We start from the raw sequence: 23664 nt of genomic DNA, 5'->3' as shown, positions 1-23664 counted from the left end.
TCATGTCCACATCCTGGTTCAAACTAACACTAGCTTCATGTCCACATCCTGATTCAACCCTAACCCTAGCTTCAAGTCAACATCCTGGGTCAAACTAACCCTAGCTTCATGTCCACATCCTGGATCAACCCTAACCCTAGCTTCATGTCCACATCCTGTTTCAGCCCTAACCCTAGCTTCATGTCCACATCCTGGTTTAACCCTAACCCTAGCTTCATGTCCACATCCTGGTTCAACCCTAACCCTTGCTTCATGTCCACATCCTTGTTCAACCCTAAACCTAGATTCATGTCTACATCCTGGTTCATCCTGGTTCAGCCCTAGCTTCATGTGTACATCTTGGTTCAACCCTAACCCTGGCTTCATGTCCACATCCCAATTCAACCCTAAACCTAGCTTCATGTCCACATCCTGGTTCAGCCCTAACCCAACTTCATGTACACATCCTGTTCAAAATAACCCTAGCTTCATGTCCACATCCTGGATCAGTCCTAACCCTAGCTTCATGTCCACATCCTGGTTCAAACAAACCCTAGCTTCATGTCCACATCCTGGTTCAACCCTAACCCTAGCTTCATGTCCACATCCTGGTTCAAACTAACCCTTGCTACATGTCCACATCCCATTTCAATCCTAACCCTAGCTTCGTGTCCACATCCTGGTTCAAAATAACCCTAGCTTCATGTCCACATCCTGGTTCAAACTAACCCTAGCTTCAAGACCACATCCCATTTCAACCCCAACCCTAGCTTCATGTCCACATCCTGGTTCAGTCCTAACCCTAGCTTCATGTCCACATCCTGGTTCAAACTAACCCTAGCTTCATGTCCATATCCTGGTTCAAACTAACCCTAACTTCATGTCCACATCCCGGTTCAACCCTAATCCTAGCTTCATGTCCACATCCTGGTTCAAACTAACCCTCGCTTCATGTCCACATCCTGGTTCAAACTAACCCTAGCTTCATGTCCACATCCTGGTTCAACCCTAAACCTAGCTTCATGTCTACATCCTGGTTCAGCCCTAACCTTTACCCAAGCTTCATGTGTACATCTTGGTTCAACCCTAACCCTAGCTTCATGTTCACATCCTGGTTCAACCCTAACCCTAGCTTCATGTCCACATTCTGGTTCAAAATAACCCTAGCTTCATGTCCACATCCTGGATCAGTCCTAACCCTAGCTTCATGTCCACATCCTGGTTCAAAATAACCCCAGCTTCATGTCCACATCCTGGTTCAAACTAACCCTAGCTTCAAGTCCACATCCCATTTCAACCCTAACCGTAGCACAACCCCAACCCTAGCTTCATGTCCACATCCTGGTTCAGTCCTAACCCTAGCTTCATGTCCACATCCTGGTTCAAATTAACCCTAGCTTCAGATCCACATCCTGTTTCAGCCCTAGCCCAACTTCATGTCCACATCCTGGTTCAAACTAACCCTAGCTTCATGTCCACATCCCAGTTCAATCCTAACCCTAGCAGTGGTAACATCTCACCTGCCACCAGCGGTATGTGTCGTCAGTCAGCAGGCTGTTCCTCCTAGACATCAGAGGTTGGACAGACAGGTTGAACCTCTCAGTGAACCAGGGGTCATCCTCCAGCTCGGTCATACACTGTCGACAGCCACACTGGCCCTTAGAGAAGAAGCTGTCCGACTTGCGGATGGCGTATTTGAAGAAGTACAGAGAGGGATCTCTCAACGTGTAACTGAAGAGGAACGTGGTGAAAGTTACAATGCATGAAAACACAGTAAATGCCCTGATCTTCCTCCACTTCGATAGAGACATGGTGTAGTGGTAGATTAAAAACTTAGTCGTCTGGGAGGTGGAAGGAAGGGAAAAACAGAGAAAAACTTATTGAAAATTCCAATTTCCAAGTGATGTCTGAGAATATTTCCTCCCCTGGAGATTTCGTGGCTCTAACAGGCTGAATGCCGGGTTCCTCTGATGAACAGAAACAGTCCCTGTCTTCCTCATCACAATTACAGGCTCCTCTTCACTCTGTTGGAAAACAACAACATCTCAGAGTAAAAAAGCTGACCAGAATACTCGTTCCTTATATTTTGAAGGGAAAGCCTTGGCATTCTGTAGAAAAAATGTTTGGTCAGACAAAAATCACATAGATGAGGAATCCTTGTATATGTCCATGACACGTCTGCTGAACAATAACACTGTAGCTAAACGGTGGTACACAATCCAGGATGGTCCTGTCAATTTAACGATGACCGAGTAACTGCATCCAGCTGCTCTTCTGCGGTTGACAGTGTGAGGCCAGTGACTTGTGTGTCTAGCATTCACTGCCTGTCCAGTCAATCATTTCCCTAGACAGCAAACAAACAGGAGACATGAATGCAAATACAAACACCGCCGAGTAAATTAATGATCATATGCGATAAAAACATTTCCCTTCAACAGCTTTCAACTTCCAGTATTCCCAGGACCAACTCTAGCTTTATACTAAAAACAGAAAATCAGGAAGACCCCCTGGGATCTATTTCTACATGAAAGGACATCAGAGCTCCACCATCCAGCAGAAAGGTCTGGGTTAACTGTTAAATGCACAGAAACACAGAACATTTCACCGTATTGTTCACATTCAGCCAAGGCAAGTCTATGGCCATTCTCCACACCAAAAACGCTCTTGACAAATTATAGGCCAAGGTGATAAAATTAGGATTTAGCACACAAACATTCTAACTTCACCTTTTTTCTCTTTACAATCTGTGGCATGTCAATTTAGCACAGATCTCCAAAAGGACACAAGACACCAGAGGTTGGGGGTGTTTTTTTGATGGTGTCAAGAATGAACAAAAATGTAAGAGAAAGGAACAGACTTGAATGTAACACTTAACTAGTTGTCTTGAATGCAGCTTCCTAGCAATTTAACGCAGTAGCTGCTAACTATTGCCAATCAGCCTCAAAGACCGTTTGCAACACTGAACTAGTTGTCTTGAATGTAACTCCTGAAACAAGTTCCAGCTGCTACTAACTGCTAATCTGCCTCAATACGTATTCTCACTTTCCTTAAGCCTCTAGAGTCGATTGTCGCACTGGTGCAATCTTATACCCCTAAACCATAAGACTGCAGAACAATTTATCAAATGGCCACCCGGACTATTTACATTGACCCCCCCATTGGTTAAGAGCTTGAAAGTAAGCATTTCACAGTAAGGTGAAACACCTGTTGTATTCGGCGCATGCGAGAAATACATTTTGATTTGAATCTAAGTAACATAATAAAAAAATCCCCACCAAAATCCGTCAATTTAAGCTAGAGATGTCTAGCAGAGCTAGACCGGTGTTTGTCGGACTATGAGATCAGTCTTCTCACAAAAAAGTCTGTGACGTCCGTACAGGTTGACCTACAAACTATTATGACTACTCTATGGACACGGAGATGCTCTACAACCCCCACAAGTGTCACGGGACTCATCTGAAAGTAACTGGTACGGAAGTATGAAGGTAGTTTTGTGCCAACCCCAAAAAGGGGTTAAATATGTGTATATAAAAAAAGGAAACTAATTTCCCGAGCTTTCTTATATCTCCTAGATATAGGGCAGACACTTCAAAACCTTGTTTCTTATGATACATTTTTTGACAAAGTTTTTTGTCATTTATGAATGTGTTGTTCAATGTGTTTCTCTGGGCTATTGTAGTTCAGGCCATATAGTAGTAAAGCCCCCCCCCCCCCCCCAACGGCTTAGACCTTTAAGAATGAATCACCACTACCATCCTACTTTAATCTGACGAGTCATTCCTCCTGTTTTGTGTCACATCCCTTCTCCCCCTTTTCCCCACCTCCTTTCTCCTTTTACTTATATTGCCTTTACCACACCAGCTTAACTACCACGGCCTGACAGTGATGTCTACCTGAGACTCCAAGCCAAACCCTACAGAGTCAGCCCCTCTGGATCCTTCATCTGCAGCCCTTGACTTCATCCAGTTCATTTTCATTTCCCCACTGAATCCTCATTCTCACATCCATTCCATTTCCTTAATAAATATTCTAAACCCATTTCATGTCTGGTCCTTAAACTCGTGAAATGAGGAATCGACCAGGAAACCCTGGGTCTGCCCTGCAGGGAGAGCTGGGGGACCAGTGGTGGTGAAGGGTGTCTGGGTGTCAGGCTGTGTGCGCAACTGGTCAACTGGAGTCAGGTGCAGGAGAGCAGAGATGAGTGAACAGGCACACTGTAATTGGCAGAAGCAAAACAGTCGGACAACATCGTCACAACACTCCAGCCAAAGGCAAAAGCGAATAGCGCACTTAGTCACACAAAATAATGTACAACAATACAATACCACATGTTCAAAACAATACCCGGATAAAAACAGTCTGACGCGTCACACAAATAAACGGTAACGAACAATTACACACACAGACATGGGGGGAAGAGAGGATAATATACACGTTGAGTGATGAGGGGATGCCAACCAGGTGTGCAGGAAAACAAGACAAAACAAATGGAAAATGAAAGGTGGAGCGGCGATGGCTAGAAGACCGGTGACGTTGACCGCCGAGCGCCGCGCGAACAAGGAGAGGAGCCGACTTCGGCGGGAGTCGTGACAGTACCCCCTCCCTGACGCGCGGCTCGGGGACGACCCGGAGGGCGAGGCGAAGGGCGATCCAGCCAGAGATGGTGGAACTCCCACAGCATTGAAGGGTCCAACATGTCCTCCACCGGAACCCAGCATCTCTCCTCCGGACCGTACCCCTCCCACTCCACAAGGTACTGAAGGCCCCTCACCCGACGCCTCGAATCCAGTATGGAGCGAACGGAGTACGCTGGGGCCCCGTCGATGTCCAGAGGGGGCGGAGGAACCTCCCGCACCTCAGACTCTTGGAGCAGGCCAGCCACCACCGGCCCGAGGAGAGACACATGGAACGAGGGGTTAATATAGTAATTGGGGGGAAGCTGTAACCTGTAACTAACCTTGTTCACTCACTTCCGGCCTTTAAATGGCCCCACAAACCGCGGGCTCAGCATCCGGCAGGGAAGGCGGAGGGGCAGGTTTCGGGTCGAGAGCCAGACCCGGTCCCCCGGTTCGGACACCGGGGCCTCACTGCGGTATGAGTCTGCGCTTATTTTTTGGGTGGCATCCCATGTCTCCTCCGCGCGCCTGAACCAGTCGTCGACTGCAGGAGCCTCTGTCTGACTCTGATGCCGAGGCGCCAGAACCGGCTGGTACCCCAGTATGGACTGGAAGGGGGAGAGGTTAGTGGAGGAGTGGTGGAGTGAATTCTGAGCCATCTCGGCCCAGTGCACAAACTCCCCCGGCCGGTCCTGGCAATAAGACCGCAGAAACCTGCCCACATCCTGGTTCACTCTCTCCACCTGCCCATTACTCTCGGGATGAAACTCCAGGGTAAGGCTGATTGAGACCTCCAGACATTTCATGAATGCCCTCCAGATCTAGGGACCTCGATCAGACACTATATCCTCAGGTACCCCGTAGTACCGGAAGACGTGCGTAAAACAAGGCCTCCACAGTCTGTAGGGCCGAAGGGAGACCGGGCAGAGGGAGGAGATGGCAGGACTTAGAGAAACGATCCACAATGACCAGGATCGCGGTGTTACCCTGTAAGTGAGGAGGTCGGTAAGAAAATCCACCGACAGGTGCGACCAAGGCCGCTGTGGAACAGGTAAGGAATGGAGCTTACCTCTGGGCAGGTGCCTAGGAGCCTTACACTGGACGCACACCGAGCAGGAGGAAACGTAAACCCTTATGTCCTTAGCCAAGGTGGGCCACCAGTACTTCCCAATCAAACAGCGCACCTTTCGACCGATCCCAGGATGACCAGAGGAGGGTGAAGTGTGGGCCCAGTAGATCAACCGGTCACGGACAGCAGACGGAACATACAGACACCCAGCGGGACACTGGGGGGTAGCAGACTCTGCACGTATTGCCTGCTCAGTGTCCGCGTCCAGCTCCAACACTACCGGCGCTACCAGGCAGGAGGCCGGGAGTACAGGAGTATGATCCATGGGCCGCTCCTCTATGTCATACAGCCGGGACTGTGTATCTGCCTTCACATTTTGGTAACCTAGTGTGTAGGAAAGGGTGAACACAAAACGAGTAAAAAACATGGCCCACCTTGCCTGACGAGGATTCAGTCTCCTCGCTGCCCGGATGTACTCCAGGTTGTGGTGGTCAGTCCAGATGAGAAAAGGGTGTTTAGCTCCCTCAAGCCAATCTCTCCATGCCTTCAAAGCCTTAACCAGAGCCAACAGATCTCGGTCCCCCACACCATAGTTTCGCTCCGCCGGGCTGAGCTTCCTCGAGAAGGCACAGTGCTTCAGTGGCATGCCCGAGCGCTGAGAGAGCATGGCTCCTACCCCAGCCTTGGACGCATCCACCTCCACTATGAACGCCAAAGAAGGATCCGGATGGGCCAGCACGGGAGCCGAGGTAAACAGAGCCCTTAGGTGACCAAAAGCCCTGTCTGCCTCAGCCGACCACTGCAAACATACCGCACACCCCTTCAGCAGTGAGGTAATGGGAGCACGTACCTGGCCAGAACCCCGGATAAACCTCCGGTAGTAATTGGCAAACCCTAAAAACCGCTGCACCTCCTTTACCGTGGTGGGAATCGGCCAATTACGCACGGCTGAAATGAGTTCACTCTCCATCTCCACCCCTGAGGTGAAAATGCGGTACCCTGGGAAGGAGACGGACTGCTGTAAGAATAGGCATTTCTCAGCCTTGACGTACAGGTCATGCTCCAACAGTCGCCCAAGCACCCTGCGCACCAGGGCCACATACTCAGCGCGTGCAGCGGAGTATATCAGAATGTCATCTATATATACCACTACACCCTGCCCATGCAGGTCCCTGAAAATCTCGTCTACAAAGGCTTTGAAGACTGATGGGAGCATTCATCAAACCGTACGGCATGACGAGGTACTCATAGTACTCCGAGGTAGTACTGAATGCCGTCTTTCACTCGTCTCCCTCCCAGATACACACCAGGTTGTACTCGCTTCTGAGTTCTAGTTTGGTGAAGAAGCGCGCCCTGTGCTTTGAATCGATCGCTGTGGCTATGAGAGGTAGCGGGTAACTGTACCTCACAGTGATCCGGTTTAGGCCTCGATAGTCAATACATCGGCGCAAACCTCCTTCACAAAAAAGAAACTTGAGTAGGCGGGTGAAGTGGACGGCCGAATGTACCCCTGACTCAGGGATTCGGAGGCATATGTTTCCATAGCCGCCGTCTCCGCCTGTGACAGGGGATAAACGTGACTCCTGGGAAGTGCTGCGTCTACCAGGAGATTTATCGCACAATCCCCCCCCACGATGGGGTGGTAATTGAGTCGCCCTCTTTTTAGAGAAGGTGAGAGCCAATCGGAATATTCGGGGGAATGCGTACGGTGGAGATCTGGTATGGACTTTCCACCGTAGTAGCACCAACGGAAGCCCCTAAACACTTCCCGAGCACTCTCGCAACCACCCCGTGAGAGCCCTCTGTTGCCATGAAATGGTGGGGTTATGACGAGCTAACCAGGGAAGGCCTAGTACCACAGGAAATGCAGGAGAGTCAATGAGGAAGAGACTTATTCTCTCCTCGTGACCCTCCTGCGTCACCATGCCCAGGGTAGTGGTGGCCTCCCTAATCAACCCGGACCCTAATGGTCGACTGTCCAGAGTGTGAACCGGGAAAGGCCTAAACAGTGGAACAATAGGGATCCCTAACCTCTGGGCGAATGCTCTGTCGATAAAATTCCCAGCCGCGCCTGAATCGACGAGCGCCTTATGCTGGGAATGCGGGAAAAACTCAGGAAAGTAAACATGCACAAACAGGTGTACAACAGAGGGCTCTGGATGAGAGTGGTGCAGGCTCACCTGGGGTGACGCCAGAATGCCCTGCCTGCTGCCTTGACCCCAGAGGAACCAACCCGGCACCGACCGGCAGTGTGACCTCTGTGGCCACAGATGGTGCACGTGAAAGCCCCTCCTCCGGCCTCCCTGAGCGCAGCACCTCCCAGCTCCATAGGCGCTGGAGCGGTGGTGCTGGGAAAGGGAACCGACAGAGCCCTCTCTGGACGTCCGCGGGTGACCAGCAGGTTATCCAACCGAATGGACAGGTCCACCAGCTGGTTGAAAGTGAGGGTGGTATCCCTGCAGGCCAACTCCCGACAAACATCCTTGCACAGGCTGCAGCGGTAGTGGTCGATAAGGGCCCTGTCGTACCATCCCGAGGCTGTGTGGGAGGGATCGTGATTGCTCTGTGGATGGGTTAGTCTGAGAAAAACATCACACTCTCATAAAGTAACTGAACTAAATGACTATTGTGACGAAGCACTCACTTCTGTCATTATGAAGTGCTTTGAGAGGCTAGTCACCTCCACCTTACCCGACACCCTAGACCCACTGCAATTTGCATACAGCCCCAATGGATCCACGGATTATGCATTTGCCATCGCAATGTACACTGCCCTATCCCATCTGGACAAGAGGAATACCTATGTAAAAATGATGTTCATTGACTACAGTTCAGCCTTCAACACCATAGTACACTCCAAGCTCATCATTAAGCTCGGGGCCATGGGTCTGAACCCATCCCTGTGCAACTGTGTCCTGGACTTCCTGATGTGCCGCCCCCCCAGGTGGTGAAGGTAGGAAACCACACCTACACTACGCTGATCCTCAACACAGGGGCTCCACAAGAGTACATGCTCAGCCCCCTCCTATACTCCCTGTTCACCCATAACTGTGTGGCCACGCATGCCTCCATCGCAATCATCAAGTTTGCAGACGATACAACAGTAGTAGGCCTTATTACCAACAACGACGAGACAGCATACATGGAAGAGGTGATAGCCCTGGTGGAGTGGTGCCAGGAAGATAACCTCTTCCTCAACATCAACAAAACAGGAGCTGACTTCAGGAGACAGCAGGGGTAGAACGCCCCCATCCACATTGACAGGGCTGCAGTGGAGAAGGTGAAAAGCTTCAAGTTCCTCAGCGTACAAATCACTGACAATCTGAAATGGTCCACCCACACATACAGTGTGGTGGAGAAGATGCAACAGTGCCTCTTCAACCTCAGGAAGCTGAAGAAATTTGGATTGGGCCCAAAGACCCTCACACATTTTTACACCATTGAGAGCATCCTGTCAGGCTGTATCACCACCTGGTATGGCTACTTCACCGTCGGCAACCGCAGGGCTCTCCAGAGGATGGTGCAGTCAGCCCAATGCATTACCGGGAGCACCCTGCCTGCCCTGAAGGACATCTACAGTACCCGGTGTCACAGGAAGATCATCAAATACCTCAACCACCCGAGCCATGGCCTGTTCACCTCGCTATCATCCAGAAGGTGAGGTCAGTACAGGTACATCAAAGTTAGGACCGAGAGACTGAAAAACAGCTTCTATCTCAAGGCCATCAGAATATTAAATAGCCATCACTAGCCGGCCTCCACCCAGTACCCTGCCCTGAACTTAGTCACTGTCACTAACCAGCTTCCACCCGGTCACTCAACCCTGAACCTTAGAGGCTGCTGTCCTATTTACATAGATATGGAACACTGGTCACTTGAATAATGTTTACATACTGTTTTACTAATTTCGTAGGTTTATACTGTATTCTAGTCAATGCCATCCTATTCAACTGTTGCTGTTCATATACTATTCCAGCCTATGTATTCTTCAGGTATAGTACATATTCTATCTACATACTGTCCATAATGTCTATACATCCCATCACATATATACTGTACACTGTGTGTATATACTATATATTTATAATCCGGACTCTGAAATTGCTCGCCCTTAATATTTGCTCGCCCTTAATAATAATTCCATTATTTTACTTTTAGATTTGTTGTGTATTGTTAGATATTACTGCAGGAACACAACCATTTCGCTACACCCGCAATAACATCTGCTAAACATGTGTATGCAACCAATAACATTTGATTTGACAATCACAGCTGAACTGCAGGCCTCAGCGCATATCCACCTAAGGATTAAACGAGTCTTTGTAGGAAATATGTGTGTGTGTGTTAATGTGTGTGTGTGTGTGGTGGGGTTAATGGACACATTAATGTGAGAGGTGGTGTATTAAACTCAGGAGTCCTTGGAGGCATAAGGCCAGGTACCGTAGATGACAGACTGAACAGACTGTATGCTATAACAGATGGTGGCTGGCTGTGTTTGACAATGGTGTGTGTCGTCTAGTTTCCTGACCTTGTCCTGCTGGAGGTTGGCAGTTTTGGATTGATCAAAGTTCCCAAAGCTGAAACAACAGAGCATCTGTGGCCTAAACTTCAGAGAATGAAGGAGGAAATAAGGGAGGGAGAGGGAGGAAGAAAGGGAGGGGGAGGGAGGAAGAAAGGGAGGGGGAGGGAGGAAGAAAGGGAGGGGGAGGGAGGGAGGAAGGGAGGGAGGGGGAGGGAGGGAGGAAGGGCGGGAGGGGGAGGGAGGAAGAAAGGGAGAGAGGGAGGGAGGAAGAAAGGGAGGGAGGGAGACAGAGGGAGAAAGAGAGGCTGGGAGGGAGGGAGGCTGACAGAGGGAGAAAGAGAGAGAGAGAGAGAGAGAGAGGGGGGGAGCGAGGGAGCGAGGGAGAGAGAGAGAGGGGGAAAGCTGTGAAGGCTGAGGAGTTCTAGAGGTTCTTTCTCTAATCTCAGGCTTATACAAGTCATCAACTTTACAGGATGGAGCAACAGAAAAGTGCTCTGGATTGTGTTTTGAGAGATAGTTTTTTCTCTCATGCTTCCTGTGAGCAATTTAATGTCTCAAACTTTTGCAGAGATGAGCCCTTGAATCTCTTTTTCATTACTTGTCTGACAGCACATCTGTAGTGTACAGAACATTCAAGATAAAAAAATAACCCCCACCAAAACATAAAGCTATTAAACATATTACATACTATGTAGTGAGTTTCCTCACTCATGGAAATTACATTCAGATTTATGAGTTTCTCTTACAGTCATTTACAAGACTTTGATCAGGTTGTTTTTACATCCCATCAAAATGTTACTTAGACAGAAAATTAAAATTTGGTCAGTTTAAGGAATGATAAGCATTTCCCAAAGTTAAAGCTTTTAGACCAAGCAAGATGGCTGCCTCCCAAACATGGTATCTAGGCTTGCATTCCAAATGGCACCCTATTTCTTATTGTGCACCACTATGGTCAAAAGTAGTGCACTATATCGGGAATATGGTGCCATTTGAGACGAAGCTTAGACACAGGATAAGATGGATGTTTCCGATTAATCTTTGGGAGGGAGGGGAGTAGAGAACACCTCTCATTTTAGAGAGTGGTAGTCAACAGTCTTTTCCGAAAGGGAAAAAAATAAATGTTATTTTCATCAGACTGACGTTAACCTCGAATATACACAGTTTATTTGTCACTTTAACCAGATTAAAACCCCAGGTCAACATAATTTAAAAGGTTAAATCATGTTGAAATTACATTTGCTGACATCAACATCAAAATTAGATGTTGATTTGCCCGGAAAGAATGCTTGGTGAGGGCAGAACTTGGCATAGCTGGGATGTTGAACCACATCACACACACACACACACACACCACCTTGTGTGTGTGTGTGTGTGTGTGTGTGTGTGTGTGTGTGTGTGTGACTAGTACGACCATACATAATCTAGGCCGACAGTCAAAGGCACTTGCTTGTCCATTCTTGGGGGAACTGTTGATCTACTGTTAGAGGAAGTATGTCTTAAGTGACTTCCTGTTATTCTGGCCCCTATTGTCCTCACTCAGTTGTAACTGACTGAGGCAACCTTTTCACCTTTTCAAACATACAGACACATAGTGTCACATATTTTGCAGATGCTTGCATGGGGTAGCTTGACTATATAAATGATCCTGTACTCTCTGTACAGGACGCTCTCACTCCATCTCACCTGCATGGGTGGGGCGACCAGCCTCCTTATCACGATATGTTTTTAATAAAAGTAATACCTTCATTGATTATTGATTTTAACTCTCCTCGTTATTGGTTTCTAGGGAGTTTTCCTAGCCACCGTGCTTCTCCACCTGCATTGCTTGCTGTTTGGGGTTTTAGGCTGGTTTTCTGTACAGCACTTTGAGATATCAGCTGATGTAAGAAGGGCTATATAAATACATTTTATTTGATATTTATTGCCTTACCTCCCTAATCTTACTACATTTGCACACACTACATATATTTTTCTATTGTGTTATTGACTGTACGTTTGTTTACTCCGTGTGTAAATCTGTGTTGTTGTTTTTGTCGCACTGCTTTGCTTTATCTTGGCCAGGCTGCAGTTGTAAATGAGAACTTGTTCTCAACTGGCCTACCTGGTTAAATAAAGGTGAAATAAAACATTTAAAATTTAAATGCAACATCCATTTAAGGCCAGCTATTGGCCGCCTAGCTGATTTTTCCAGTGACAATTTTAAAAACATTAATGTGATGACTCTAACGCCGTAGAGTGTGCAAAAGCTGTCAAAGGCAAAGGGTGGCTACTTTGAAGAATCTCAAATATAAAATATTTTGATTTGTTTAACACTTTTCTGGTCACGACATGATTCCACACGTGTTATTTCATAGTTTTGAAGTCTTCCCTACTATTCTACAATGTAGAAAATAGTCAAATAAAGAAAAACCTTTGAATGAGTAGGTGTGTCCAAACTTTTGACGGGTAATGTACATGTCAGTACATGCACACAACAAGGAGGTCACATGGGGGAGAGGTGTTCGTTGAGCCGCGTGGTGTTGCTTTATTTCAGTTTTTCCAACCAAGTTTGCGGTTCACAATGGATCGGCTACAATACAAAAAGGAACGAAGAAATGTAGCAAGTTAAGACGTATCATACATTCACTGCTTAATAACAGGCATTTAGGAAACAACAGAAATGTCTAACTTAGTTGTCCCCAGAAGGTTGCAAAAACAAAAGGTATGTAGTGTAATGTCTGTGGGAGTTTAGCATGCTAGTATTACATTACGTTAATATAAAGTCATGTAGTTTGTCCACTGATAAACTACAAATATGAGTCTTAATCAGGATGTGAAATCATGAGACTGTACATACTGAGTAACTGATAGTATCTATGCGTCTCCCAAATATCCCCCTATTCTCCATAGGCCTCTGGTCAAAAGTAGTTTATTATATAGGAAATTCCACCATATGTGGCAGCCTTCTTCAATTATGTACAGACGCTACAATTCCCCTCTACTCCGCAGTAAACTGCCTGTGTTCGTTTGGAATTGATTTACCGTTGTAATTGTTTTGTTTGAGTCTGACTTACTACAGTGGTACTCTGTGGCGTGACTGCAAGTCGCTTTGGATAAAAGTGTCTGCTCAACGGCTTATATTATTATTCTCCATTTTGAAGACCGCCTGTATTTTGTTTTGTTGGTGAGTTGTTGCGTGTACAGTATGTTATGCTGTTGCTGACATTGTTATTTATACTTTGTTTCACATAGGTTCCTACCTCCCTAAAAAATACATCTTCCCATATTATATGGGACGTATAATTTAACATGCACCAACTCAGTGGTCTTGTGATTAGAGTGTCTGCCCTGAGATTGGAATGTTGGGTGTTTGATCCCCGGGTGAATCATACCAAAGAGTACAGTGAAATGCCTTTCTTGTGCATTTGTTGTTCGTGTAATTGGTTTGTAATGTTGCAAAGTACATCTTGTAAATGTTGTAAACCAAGTCATGTTAACATCAACCTCCCCTCTATGGCAGCGCAGTAAAAGTACTGTGCTGAGTTGGCATTCTCTTGTCCTTCTATGAAAAGGAGTGAACCCTCTGTTCTCCTAGATTGCTTCACTTTATGTCCTATATAGTGCACTGCTTTTGTTAGGGCTATAATCAATGTAGTGCACTAATAGAGTGCCATTTGGGACAAAAACCTAATGGGTAAGAATGTTTGTTCTCTGTATGTGGTCTGAGATGGAGGAAACACATGGTAATACAGCCCAGGGGCCAAACCATGGGGCCCAACACAGCTGTAGCCCAGCTTAACAGGGGAAATCTACAACAACACTAAGGCCCTTGGCAACAGCAATGGACCAATCCGTTCAGGTTGCCGCCTTTATTTCACCCATAGGGATGCACCATCAGCTTCCTTGATCTGACTTCTGAAATCCTTTATCGCCAGTAGTCTTAGAAATGGGGCTCTGCCAAACACATTTAAAACTAGGTGTCAGTTAAACTAGCCTACTTGAATGTCTCTGCTTTTTCAAACCTAAAACTGTCCCAAATGGTACCCTATTCCATGTGTAGTGTACACGCCTTGACCAGGACCTAGGGGCCTATACGTTGCGATGCTGCTGATCCAAGCCACTGGATTCAGACCCAGACACAAAGCACCCTATTGAGTTTTTTGGGGGTGAAAATATAAAAAGTCCTTTGTGATAGAGAACAAAGACAACAATGCCGCAATATCATTATACCAAATCCTTCAACATTCGCTCTGTTTTCTTCCACACAAAACCAAACCATGGCAGATCTTCCAAACACAAACGGATGGGTTATGTTTGCAGCCTGCTGTAGACAACAACACACCCAGCATTCAGATCAGATGGATGTCATGCTTGTAGCCTAGAGACTCGTAATATAGACGTTCTTATGATCGGTGTCACCACCCCATTTAGAAAACATGTAACAGCCATGTGAGTTGAACTAGTCTCACAAAACAAAATTTACTTTGAGTGCTGACAGACTTTGTTTATTTGATTTTTTAATTGAACCTTAAACTAAGTCAGTTAAGAACAAATTCTTATTTACAATGACGACCTACCGGGGAACAGTGGGTTAACTGCCTTGTTCAGGGGCAGAACTACTGCTTTTAACCTTATCAGTTTGGGGATTCAATCCAGCAACCTTTCGGTTACTGGCCCAACACTCTAACCACTAGGCTACCTGCTGCCCCAGACTAGGGGTTTGATGATGTGTGTAACCAATAGCAGATCACAGAAGAGGTATTTGATGATGTGTGTAACCAATAGGATTACACTGATCTCTCAAACAGCAATGGTTGTTCCATCAGCTTCACACCACTCCCGGTTTAGACAGATACACAAGCAGCAGTATGGTTTGTACACAAACAACAGTATGGTTTGTACACAGGCAGCATGGTTTAGAGACGCAGTGTGAAACAACCCTGTTTGTATCACCTTTCTGAGGCAGTTGGCAGATATGGCATTTCATGTTTAATAATTTGTCCTTATATAAAAAAACACATCTGCTTGGAACCTTAAGGTCTGGGGAAGCACCTGGGGCTGGGATGTTAAGGGGGAACATCTGGCTGAACCATGGGTTTTAAAGGGGAGGACAGGTGGTGCTCTGCTTTGACTGTCAATTAAAGTTGTGACCATATGAAGAGCTGTGAGCTGAGAGAGATAACTCCTAATTAACAATACACCTCCGAGGCATGACAATTAGCCTCTCTAACAAACAGAAAGCAGGACAGAGAGGTGGAAGACAGACACATTGGGGAGCACCAGGACATATAGTGCCTTTCAAAAGTTAAGACCCCTCGACTTTTTCCACATTTTGTTACGTTACAGCATTATTCTAAAATATATTAAATAAATACAAATCCTCAGCAATCTACTCACAATACCCAATAATGACAAAACAAAAACAGGTTTTTAGATTTTTTTTCTAGTTTATTAAAAATAAAAAACAGAAACACCTTATTTACATAAGTATTCAGACCCTTTCCTGTGAGACATTAAATTTAGCTCAGGTGCATCCTGTTTCCATTGATTACCGTTGAGATGTTTCTACAACTTGATTGGAGTCCACCTGTGGTAAATTCAATTGATTGGACATGATTTGGATAAGGTAATTGTCCGTAGAGCACAGATACCAGATTGTGTCTAGGCACAGATCTGTGGAAGGGTACCAAAAACATTTGCAGCATTGAAGAACACAGTGGCCTCCATCATTCTTGAATGGAAGAAGTTTGGAACGACCAAGACTCTTGCTAGAGCTGGCCGCCCGGCCAAACTGAGTAATCGGGGTAGAAGGGGCTTGGTCAGAAATGTTTTGGTACCCTTCCCCACATCTGTGCCTAGACACAATCTGGCCCCTGAGCTCTACGGACAATTCCTTCAACTTCATGGCTTGGTTTTTGATCTGACACGCACTGTCAACTTTGGGACCTTATATAGACAGGAGTGTGCCTTTCAAATCATGTCCAATCAATTGAATTTACCACAGGTGGACTCCAATCAAGCTGTAGAAGGACAAGGACAATCAATGGAAACAGGATGCACCTGAGCTCAATATTCGAGTCTCATAGCAAAGAGTCTAAATACTTATGAAAGCTATTTGTTTTTTTATTTTTAATAAATGAATCAATAAAATTGCTAAACCTGTTTTTTTCACTTTGTCATTATATGATATTGTGTGTAGATTGCTGACGAACTTAAAAAAAAAAATTGAGAAAAAGGCAAAAACATAAAATGTGGAAACAAAACAATCAAGGGGTCTGAATACTTTTCCATTGGCACCACCCTCTGTAGGGTCTTCCGGACACGGGTGGTGCAGTTTCCAGACCAGACAGTGATACAACTGGTCAGGATGCTCTCAATAGTGCAGCTGTAAAATTTCCAGAGGATCTGAGTGGCCATGCCAAATCATTTAAGACTCCTGAGAGAGAAAAAGTGTTGCCATGCGTTCTTCATGACTGTTCTGGTGTGAGAAGACCATGTTAAGTCCTCAGTGATGTGGACACTGAGGAACTTAGCTGTTGACCCCCCACACACACACACTGCCAGTTCTCTTACCTCCTCCCTGTATGCTGTCTCATCGCCGCTGGTGATCAGGCCATAGAGGTCTTATGTTTATAAATGTATGTTCACACATGACAAAGTAAATGGAATGATCCATGCTGACAGGAAAGACATAATTTATTTAAGATTAGTGAAGGCCTACAGTATTTCTATGCACAGTATTTCCTTTGAAATGATGAGTTTATTAACCTTACATTGTACTGTACAGTATGTCATGTGTGAATTCTATGTACAGTATTAGAAGCAAACAAAGGCCATGTAACTATTGCCCTCAAGTGATCAGAAAGTGTTCAGTATCAATCTGTCCTACACCCATTTTTTATTTTTTTAAATGAGTGTGAAATAAAGACGTTCCCACAAACTGAGGAATGCTGCTATAGTTGATTGTGCAATGTTTCCACTCAACGATCTTTGTCAGGCAGAATGTGTGCTATTAAATGGAGTCAGTCTATAATAGGAAGTAGTAATGTGTTTCATTTTATCTGACAGACAGGGTCCGGGTCTGTGTGACCTTTTCAACATGACTTTAAATAAGAATAAAAAAAGTTCAGGAAGAAGCTTTATGTAAGCTTTGGCCTATTCACACACGGTGAAATAATGACACGAGAATGGCTACCCCTGACAGTGGGTGCTTCCCAAATGGCAACCTAGTGCACCCTGGTGCCCATAGGGTTCTGGTCCAGAGTAAGGTATTATAAAGGGAATAGGGTGCCATTTGGGATGCACACATCAGCCTGATACAAGTCATGGACAGAACATCTGTCTACCTAAACGAGAGGAAAAAAACATCAGTCTCCTCTCATTCCTCGCAGCAATCTATGAAATGTGATGTGAGGGCATCAAAAGGATACAACATCTGGTGGTATCTACAGTTCTACATAATGCATCCATACAGCCTGAAACAGAGCAGCTGTATGAAGCCTTTTAAACACGTCCTCTCCTTAATCAGCTGCCCGTCTTCTAGTGTGATCAAATGGGCACCGCATTTGTTTATTTGGAGACAGAAGTTTTGTAGTATCCAGTCTTAATTGAGAGACGTGGTTCACTTTGATTGCATTGGTAAAAACACTTCCAAGAAACAGTGGTTAGTGCCAAGGAAAACAGACATTTGGCCATTCTCTCAACACAACAGCTGTTTATAACCGCTTATTAAAACATTCAATACAATACAATTAATCGCATGTGTCATGCCATGACGTCTGGGAAAGAGGACAATGATACGTCAATATGTATTTTTTTATGACCTCAGTCTGCTGTAAAAAGCTGCGTACTGGTATGTAAAGTGTGCCACGCAGGACGCTGTGCTTTAAATGTGTGTTTGGCAAAGAGCCAAGACTGTAAATGAAAACAGAGGGTGAACCAGAAGCCCGGAGAGAATTCCTCTTGAGAGAAACTGTGGAGGGAAAATAGTGTCTGTGACCGCTCTGAGTGGTTAGAATGGAGACAACTATGGCATTGCTGTCTGGAGGGAGACTCTGATGTGTCCCAAATGGCACCATATTCCCTACTAATATAGGATCTTAATTTGAGCCAGTTTGCTATAGCAGGAAAATAATCCTGCAGCAACAGGAAATGTGATTATATGGATTAGAACTATTGGACGTCTTTGTAGCGGTTGACACATTTTTCATAAAAGGAAAATCAAGTCTGATACTGAAAGTGCTTGAAAAAGCAAAACAAGCCTCCAAAAGATGGTGACAGTCAAGAGGGAACCACGTCTTGAGCAAAGGGAGGCGGTAAACGCCGGGAGATGAGCAGGTCATCCGGAAGCCAGCAGCACAGTTCCCTTTCACCGGCGCCTTGCCGTCCCCGACGTCTGGCTACAACTTCTCTGTAGCCGTTGACTCTCTCTGGACTTGCAGAACAAGATGAAGTTTGTTTTTTAATAATGAGGACGGTGATAGCCCGCTCAGAACTTTGGAGGAAACCTCCTTAGGGATGCAATTGCCACTGTCAGCTTGGCATGCATTGAACTACTCCTCATTGTGTCAGGAGGCCGTAGGAATAACAGAAATAGGCTGGTGTATTCAAATCAAAATACACTAACTAGCTAGCTTGGTAGCATAGCTAGCTAGCTATCATGAGAAAGTTGATTTGCCATGAATTCACGGTCAGGAAACAAATAGATGTAATCCATACACATTTGGCTATTCAAAACAAAAAATAAAGTTCAAAGATTCAAAGAACAAATACCTAAACACATTTACAAAATGTACAGGAGCTCTGCCGAGGCGACTTTACAGAATATATATTCCTATATAGGGAATATGGTGCCATTTGGGACGCAGGCTCTGGTTACTAGGGAAATATACCACCACACAAGCTGTCTGTAACCACTTCAGATAACCACATCCAGGAACCACAGCTATGAGGTCTGACTGTTCACAGGATGGGTTTCTCTCTTTTTCCGTCTCCTTTGCAGCAGGGTTGGTGCCCAGACCAGACCGTGCAGTTACAGTACAATATAATGATGTGCTGAAACGCTCTGAAGGGCTCTGTGGTTAAAGCATGGCGTCTCCACAGTTTAGGATGCTGAGCTGCATAGACCACATGAGTTGGCTCTTATGACTACAGTGCTGACTAGATGACAATGTGACTTATGACTACAGTACTTTTTTCAGCATAATAACTGTACTGAGTCTGGCTCAGCCTACAGTAGTCTTGGGAACATAGTTGTTTTATCAAAGGAATAAATTATAGTATCTTGGAAAAAGTTTTTAGGCCGGTACCTAAATGTGTAATTATATCTTTGTGTCTAACTGTATGGCAACTACTGTAAATCTACTGTAAAACTCTTTATGCTCATCAGACAGCTTGTCTTTTTCTCTGGTTACATTTGACATTTCATTCATTTAGCAGACACTCTTATCCGGTGGATACATTTCTTATACTGGTCCCCCATGGGAAACAAATTCACAACCCTGGCGTTCCGTGCTCTACCAACTGAGCCGCATGAGTGATCGACAGTTGGTGAGGGTTATTGTACTGAGTTTCTTCATCAGCAACATTCTGAATTGTGTTTACCACCATTTACATAGGGCCTACTGTAATTACACTGTACTCTTCCTTAATATGAAATGACACCTGGCCTCCACTTCCATCTCTCTGAGCACACACTGGTCCCCCAAGGTCACTCCACAGCCAGTCACATCACAGACGGAGAGCAATATCCCTGGGGCCAATCTTCCTGCCATCCAGGACCTCTATACCAGGCGGTGTCAGAGGGAGGCCCCTAAAAAATGTCAAAGACTGCAGCCACTCAAGTCATAGAATGTTCTCTACCGGTACCCCCTGTGTATAGCCTTGTTATTGTTACTTTTAATTGTATTTTTTTACGTTAGTTTATTTTGTAAATATTTTGTTTATCTCTATTTCTTGAACTGCATTAGTGATTATGAGCTTGTAAGTAAGCATTTCACAGTAAGGTCTACATCGGTTGTATTCGGCGCATGTTACAAATAAAATGTGATTTGATGTACAATATATTGGCAATGACATTGTACTTGCTTATTACTTCTAATGGAGATTGAATGAACAGGTAACCCTTCTAACAGACACACTATCATTAGTATACATAAAGGACCTCAGTCATTACTCCAAATAGAATGGGAAAGACAATTAATAATTCAGATGCAATTTCAAATGAATTTCTAGAACACATAACCATAACATAACCACCCTGGGTTTTAATCCCAGTAAGACAAAGAGGTCTATAATAGCAGCATTTAGAGTGAATCCGAAATATTCCCTATATCGTGCAACTACTTTTGACCAGAGCATCGGCCATGGTCAAAAGTAGTGCACTATATAGGGTATAGGGTGCCATTTCGGATGACAGCATAATGTCTGATGTTCTGTACTATTGTGTGTACTGAATGCAGAGAGAGCAGCATTATACCCTACTATGTTAGAGATAATACAGTCAACAGATGTTGGTCTGTTCTCACTGTCATTACCGTGCAATTCAGCAGTTAAGAGTAAATTGTCAGAGATATTACAGAGATATTAAGCCATGCAGCATTACAGCTGGCCTCTATACTAGTAAAGATGTCTGAAAGCCTACATTTAAAAAATGTTTTGCCTCTAGCCCAAGAACACGGTTCTTGAAAAGATAGCATTGAGGCTGTAGAAATGTCCATACAGTTTGCACTGCTGATACTAACTAGATAATTCTACTGGTGACTACTCAACATAACTAAATTTGGGGTGGGAGCACTACTTTGAGCACTACTCTCAAAGAAATGGATAGGCTACATTGCGTTTAGGAAATAAGATCAGATGAAAAAAAAGTTTCAATATTGAAGTTTGGATGGTTGAAATACAACGAATAGGAGAGTTGCCCAATACCCTTGCAGTACAAGGGTATAAGCTATAGATTAAAACATATTATTTGTAAATTGTCAGAGATATTATTTGTCCTGTGATAATCTGACTAATTATTTCAAATCAAAGAGCCACAAAATGCATATTTGATCATGCAAAACGCTTCAATGGCTGGATAGGCTACTTACTTTCATTTCCAAGACAGCTCTGATCGGAATGGTAGGGAGACCCGTTATCCAGAGCATCCACACAGCACAGCGATAAGGTTATCCAAGCAAGGAGCTGCTGAGCGAAACCACCCCGATATTCATCGAATACAGTAGCCTAGTTTAAAAGACCGAGCAGTGAACGTCGAAATGTTCACACCCTTAAGCTACTAAAAAGGTATATCTGCGAGTGGATGGCTGGAAGCGGCAAGTCCGTTATTATTCAGTGATACCTCCCCGACGCATGGAGAGCTAGTGGACCGCTATTCTCCTACTGGTGGCGATCAAGCGGTCTTGCGGCCATGTGGATTGGCGAGGCACAACAGTGCAACGCAACGCCCCTTTTCATCCTGACTAGGTATAGCGGTTTGGACAGAGGTGTAATAATGGGGTTGACTGCATAGGATGTGTTGGAAACATTGAAATAAGCAAATGAAAGGAGTAGGCCTAGGCAACTTTTTAATTTCCAGTAATGATATACTATGTCTTTGAAAAATAACTCAAATCATAGAAAAGGTTTCTCTAATTCTAGTTATGCCCCTGGGCAAAATGTGTTTAAATCATGTTTCTAGGTCATTACAACAACAAAAATCCCTGCGATGAGGTTAAATCAACGTGGAAAACTGATTGGATTGAAAGTAATTAAAGTAAAGGCATTAGTCTCTTTTTCACGCATCTTATTTTTCCAATGACATGGCGATTATTTAGTTGATTTCATTATTTGAGAACTAATCCAAAAGTAAATCAAAACTAGAGGTTGAAACGACCTCTGTGCCCCGTGGAATGTGACGAATGGGTGGACTGGCAGCCATATGGTGTACCCAACTGTAACGAGTGCGCTGAGAGTCGGGAAGCAAGTTCAGGGAGTGAGTGTTTTAATAAATAAAATGAACACGAGCCACAAACAACGCACCGACATGAAAACAGAATCAATAACACCTGTAGAAAAAAACCAAGGGGAGTGACGGATATGGGGAAGATAATCAAGGAGGTGATGGAGTCCAGGTGAGTGTCATGAGTCGCAGGTGCGCGAGACGATGGTGACAGGTGTGCGGAATAATAAGCAATTCAATTAAATAATTGAAACGAAGTGGATAGCAGAAAACATGTCTACCATTTACCCACACTTCTTAGACAGACCAGAGCCTTATATATGCAGTTTTGGAAACTGTTCTTTGTTTTATTATTTTGATAACACACAGGGCTGCGGGCCAGAAGGTTCTGGGTTCGCAGACCACCGTTCCCCTTTATAGTAAAAGTGTTGCATGAATCTATCATTGTATTTGCAGGTCCAAGAAAAACATACGTTCTACAAACAATTCAATCAATTTACATAATTAGCAGAATATTTAGATAATGCAAACTTCTAGTAACCGAAAGGTTTCGAGTTTGAATCTCATCACAGACAATTTGAGCTAATTAGCAACTTTTCAACTACTTACTATTTTTAACTACTTTGCAACTACTTAGCATGTGAGCTAACCCTTTTAGCCAACCCTTGCCCTAAACATAACCCCTAATCCCTAGCTATGGTTAGCCACCTAGCTAGAATTTGTAACATATAATACGTTTGGCAAATTTGTAACATACTGTACGTTTTGCAAATTTGTAACATATAATACAAATTGTAATTCGTGACATATCATATGAAATGGGTGATGGACATGCACCAATTAATACATACCATACGAAATTGAGTGTCTCGGATTTACGTTAAGAATAATACAAAATGCTCTGAAAACAGGTTGCTGATCATGGTACTTTCAAAGTTACGACTACCTTTCCACCCCATACAGAATAGGCCTACTGACACAGAAAAATGTAAGCATTTACTGCTAGCTATTCTTCTTTCATGGCTTGGTCACAGGTGTTTCCCTAAAAGCTGTCTTGGTTTAAACATCTTGTATTGTACAGAAAGTAAATAGCTTAATCAATTGATAGTGACAGAATTAGATTGCTTTCCAATCAAAGTACATGTTTTTTGTCTCCTCGGCCACAGAAGATTGTAGCTCAGCCTCTGAATGTCAAAGAAATAAAACAATGATATTCCATATACATCATAGTCACGTCATTCCAGGGTATTTTACAGGTTGTTTCTAGTAGAAAGCATCTCGGACCAAAGCGCTGTTATAGATCACCTTATATAACAGGATCCGCTTTATTTTCTTCAAAATCTTAAACTAACGAAGGGTAGGCCTGTGCCTTTTTCCATTTTCTTTAATAAAAGAACCTATGGCATAGACCTATGGCATACCCTGTCAAACCCCTTCAGTTCGAGTTTTGGTTTGAACTTAACAGCGCTTCACTGACATGGAGGTAGGCGATTTAAAGAGTGCATGGTGGGTGAAGGAATTGATCGACAAAAGGAGTGCATGGTGGGTGAAGGAATTG

The 23664-nt window shown here is 44.6% G+C and overlaps 1 protein-coding gene across 3 annotated transcripts in view; it reads right to left on the bottom strand.

Annotated features, from left to right (window-relative positions):
• LOC135552077 (CMP-N-acetylneuraminate-beta-galactosamide-alpha-2,3-sialyltransferase 1-like) overlaps window positions 1-21539 on the bottom strand; it is a 53514-nt gene extending 31975 nt beyond the window's left edge. For 2 of the 3 annotated variants that reach the window (XM_064983462.1, XM_064983464.1), the window contains exons 1-2: window positions 21256-21539; window positions 1500-2323 (exon numbers count right to left, since the gene is read on the bottom strand). In XM_064983462.1, the coding sequence (XP_064839534.1) occupies window positions 1500-1790 (291 nt within the window). In that variant the 5' untranslated portion in view covers window positions 1791-2323; window positions 21256-21539. The remainder of the gene's footprint in view (window positions 1-1499; window positions 2324-21255) is intronic. The other variant, XM_064983463.1, reaches the window with a different exon arrangement.
• Between the last annotated feature and the right edge of the window lie 2125 nt (window positions 21540-23664).

This window comes from Oncorhynchus masou, chromosome 13 (genome assembly GCF_036934945.1).
Source record: "Oncorhynchus masou masou isolate Uvic2021 chromosome 13, UVic_Omas_1.1, whole genome shotgun sequence".
Lineage (NCBI taxonomy): Eukaryota > Metazoa > Chordata > Actinopteri > Salmoniformes > Salmonidae > Oncorhynchus > Oncorhynchus masou.
Note: the sequence above shows the minus strand (reverse complement) of the source record. Positions and strands in the feature narration are given on the sequence as shown.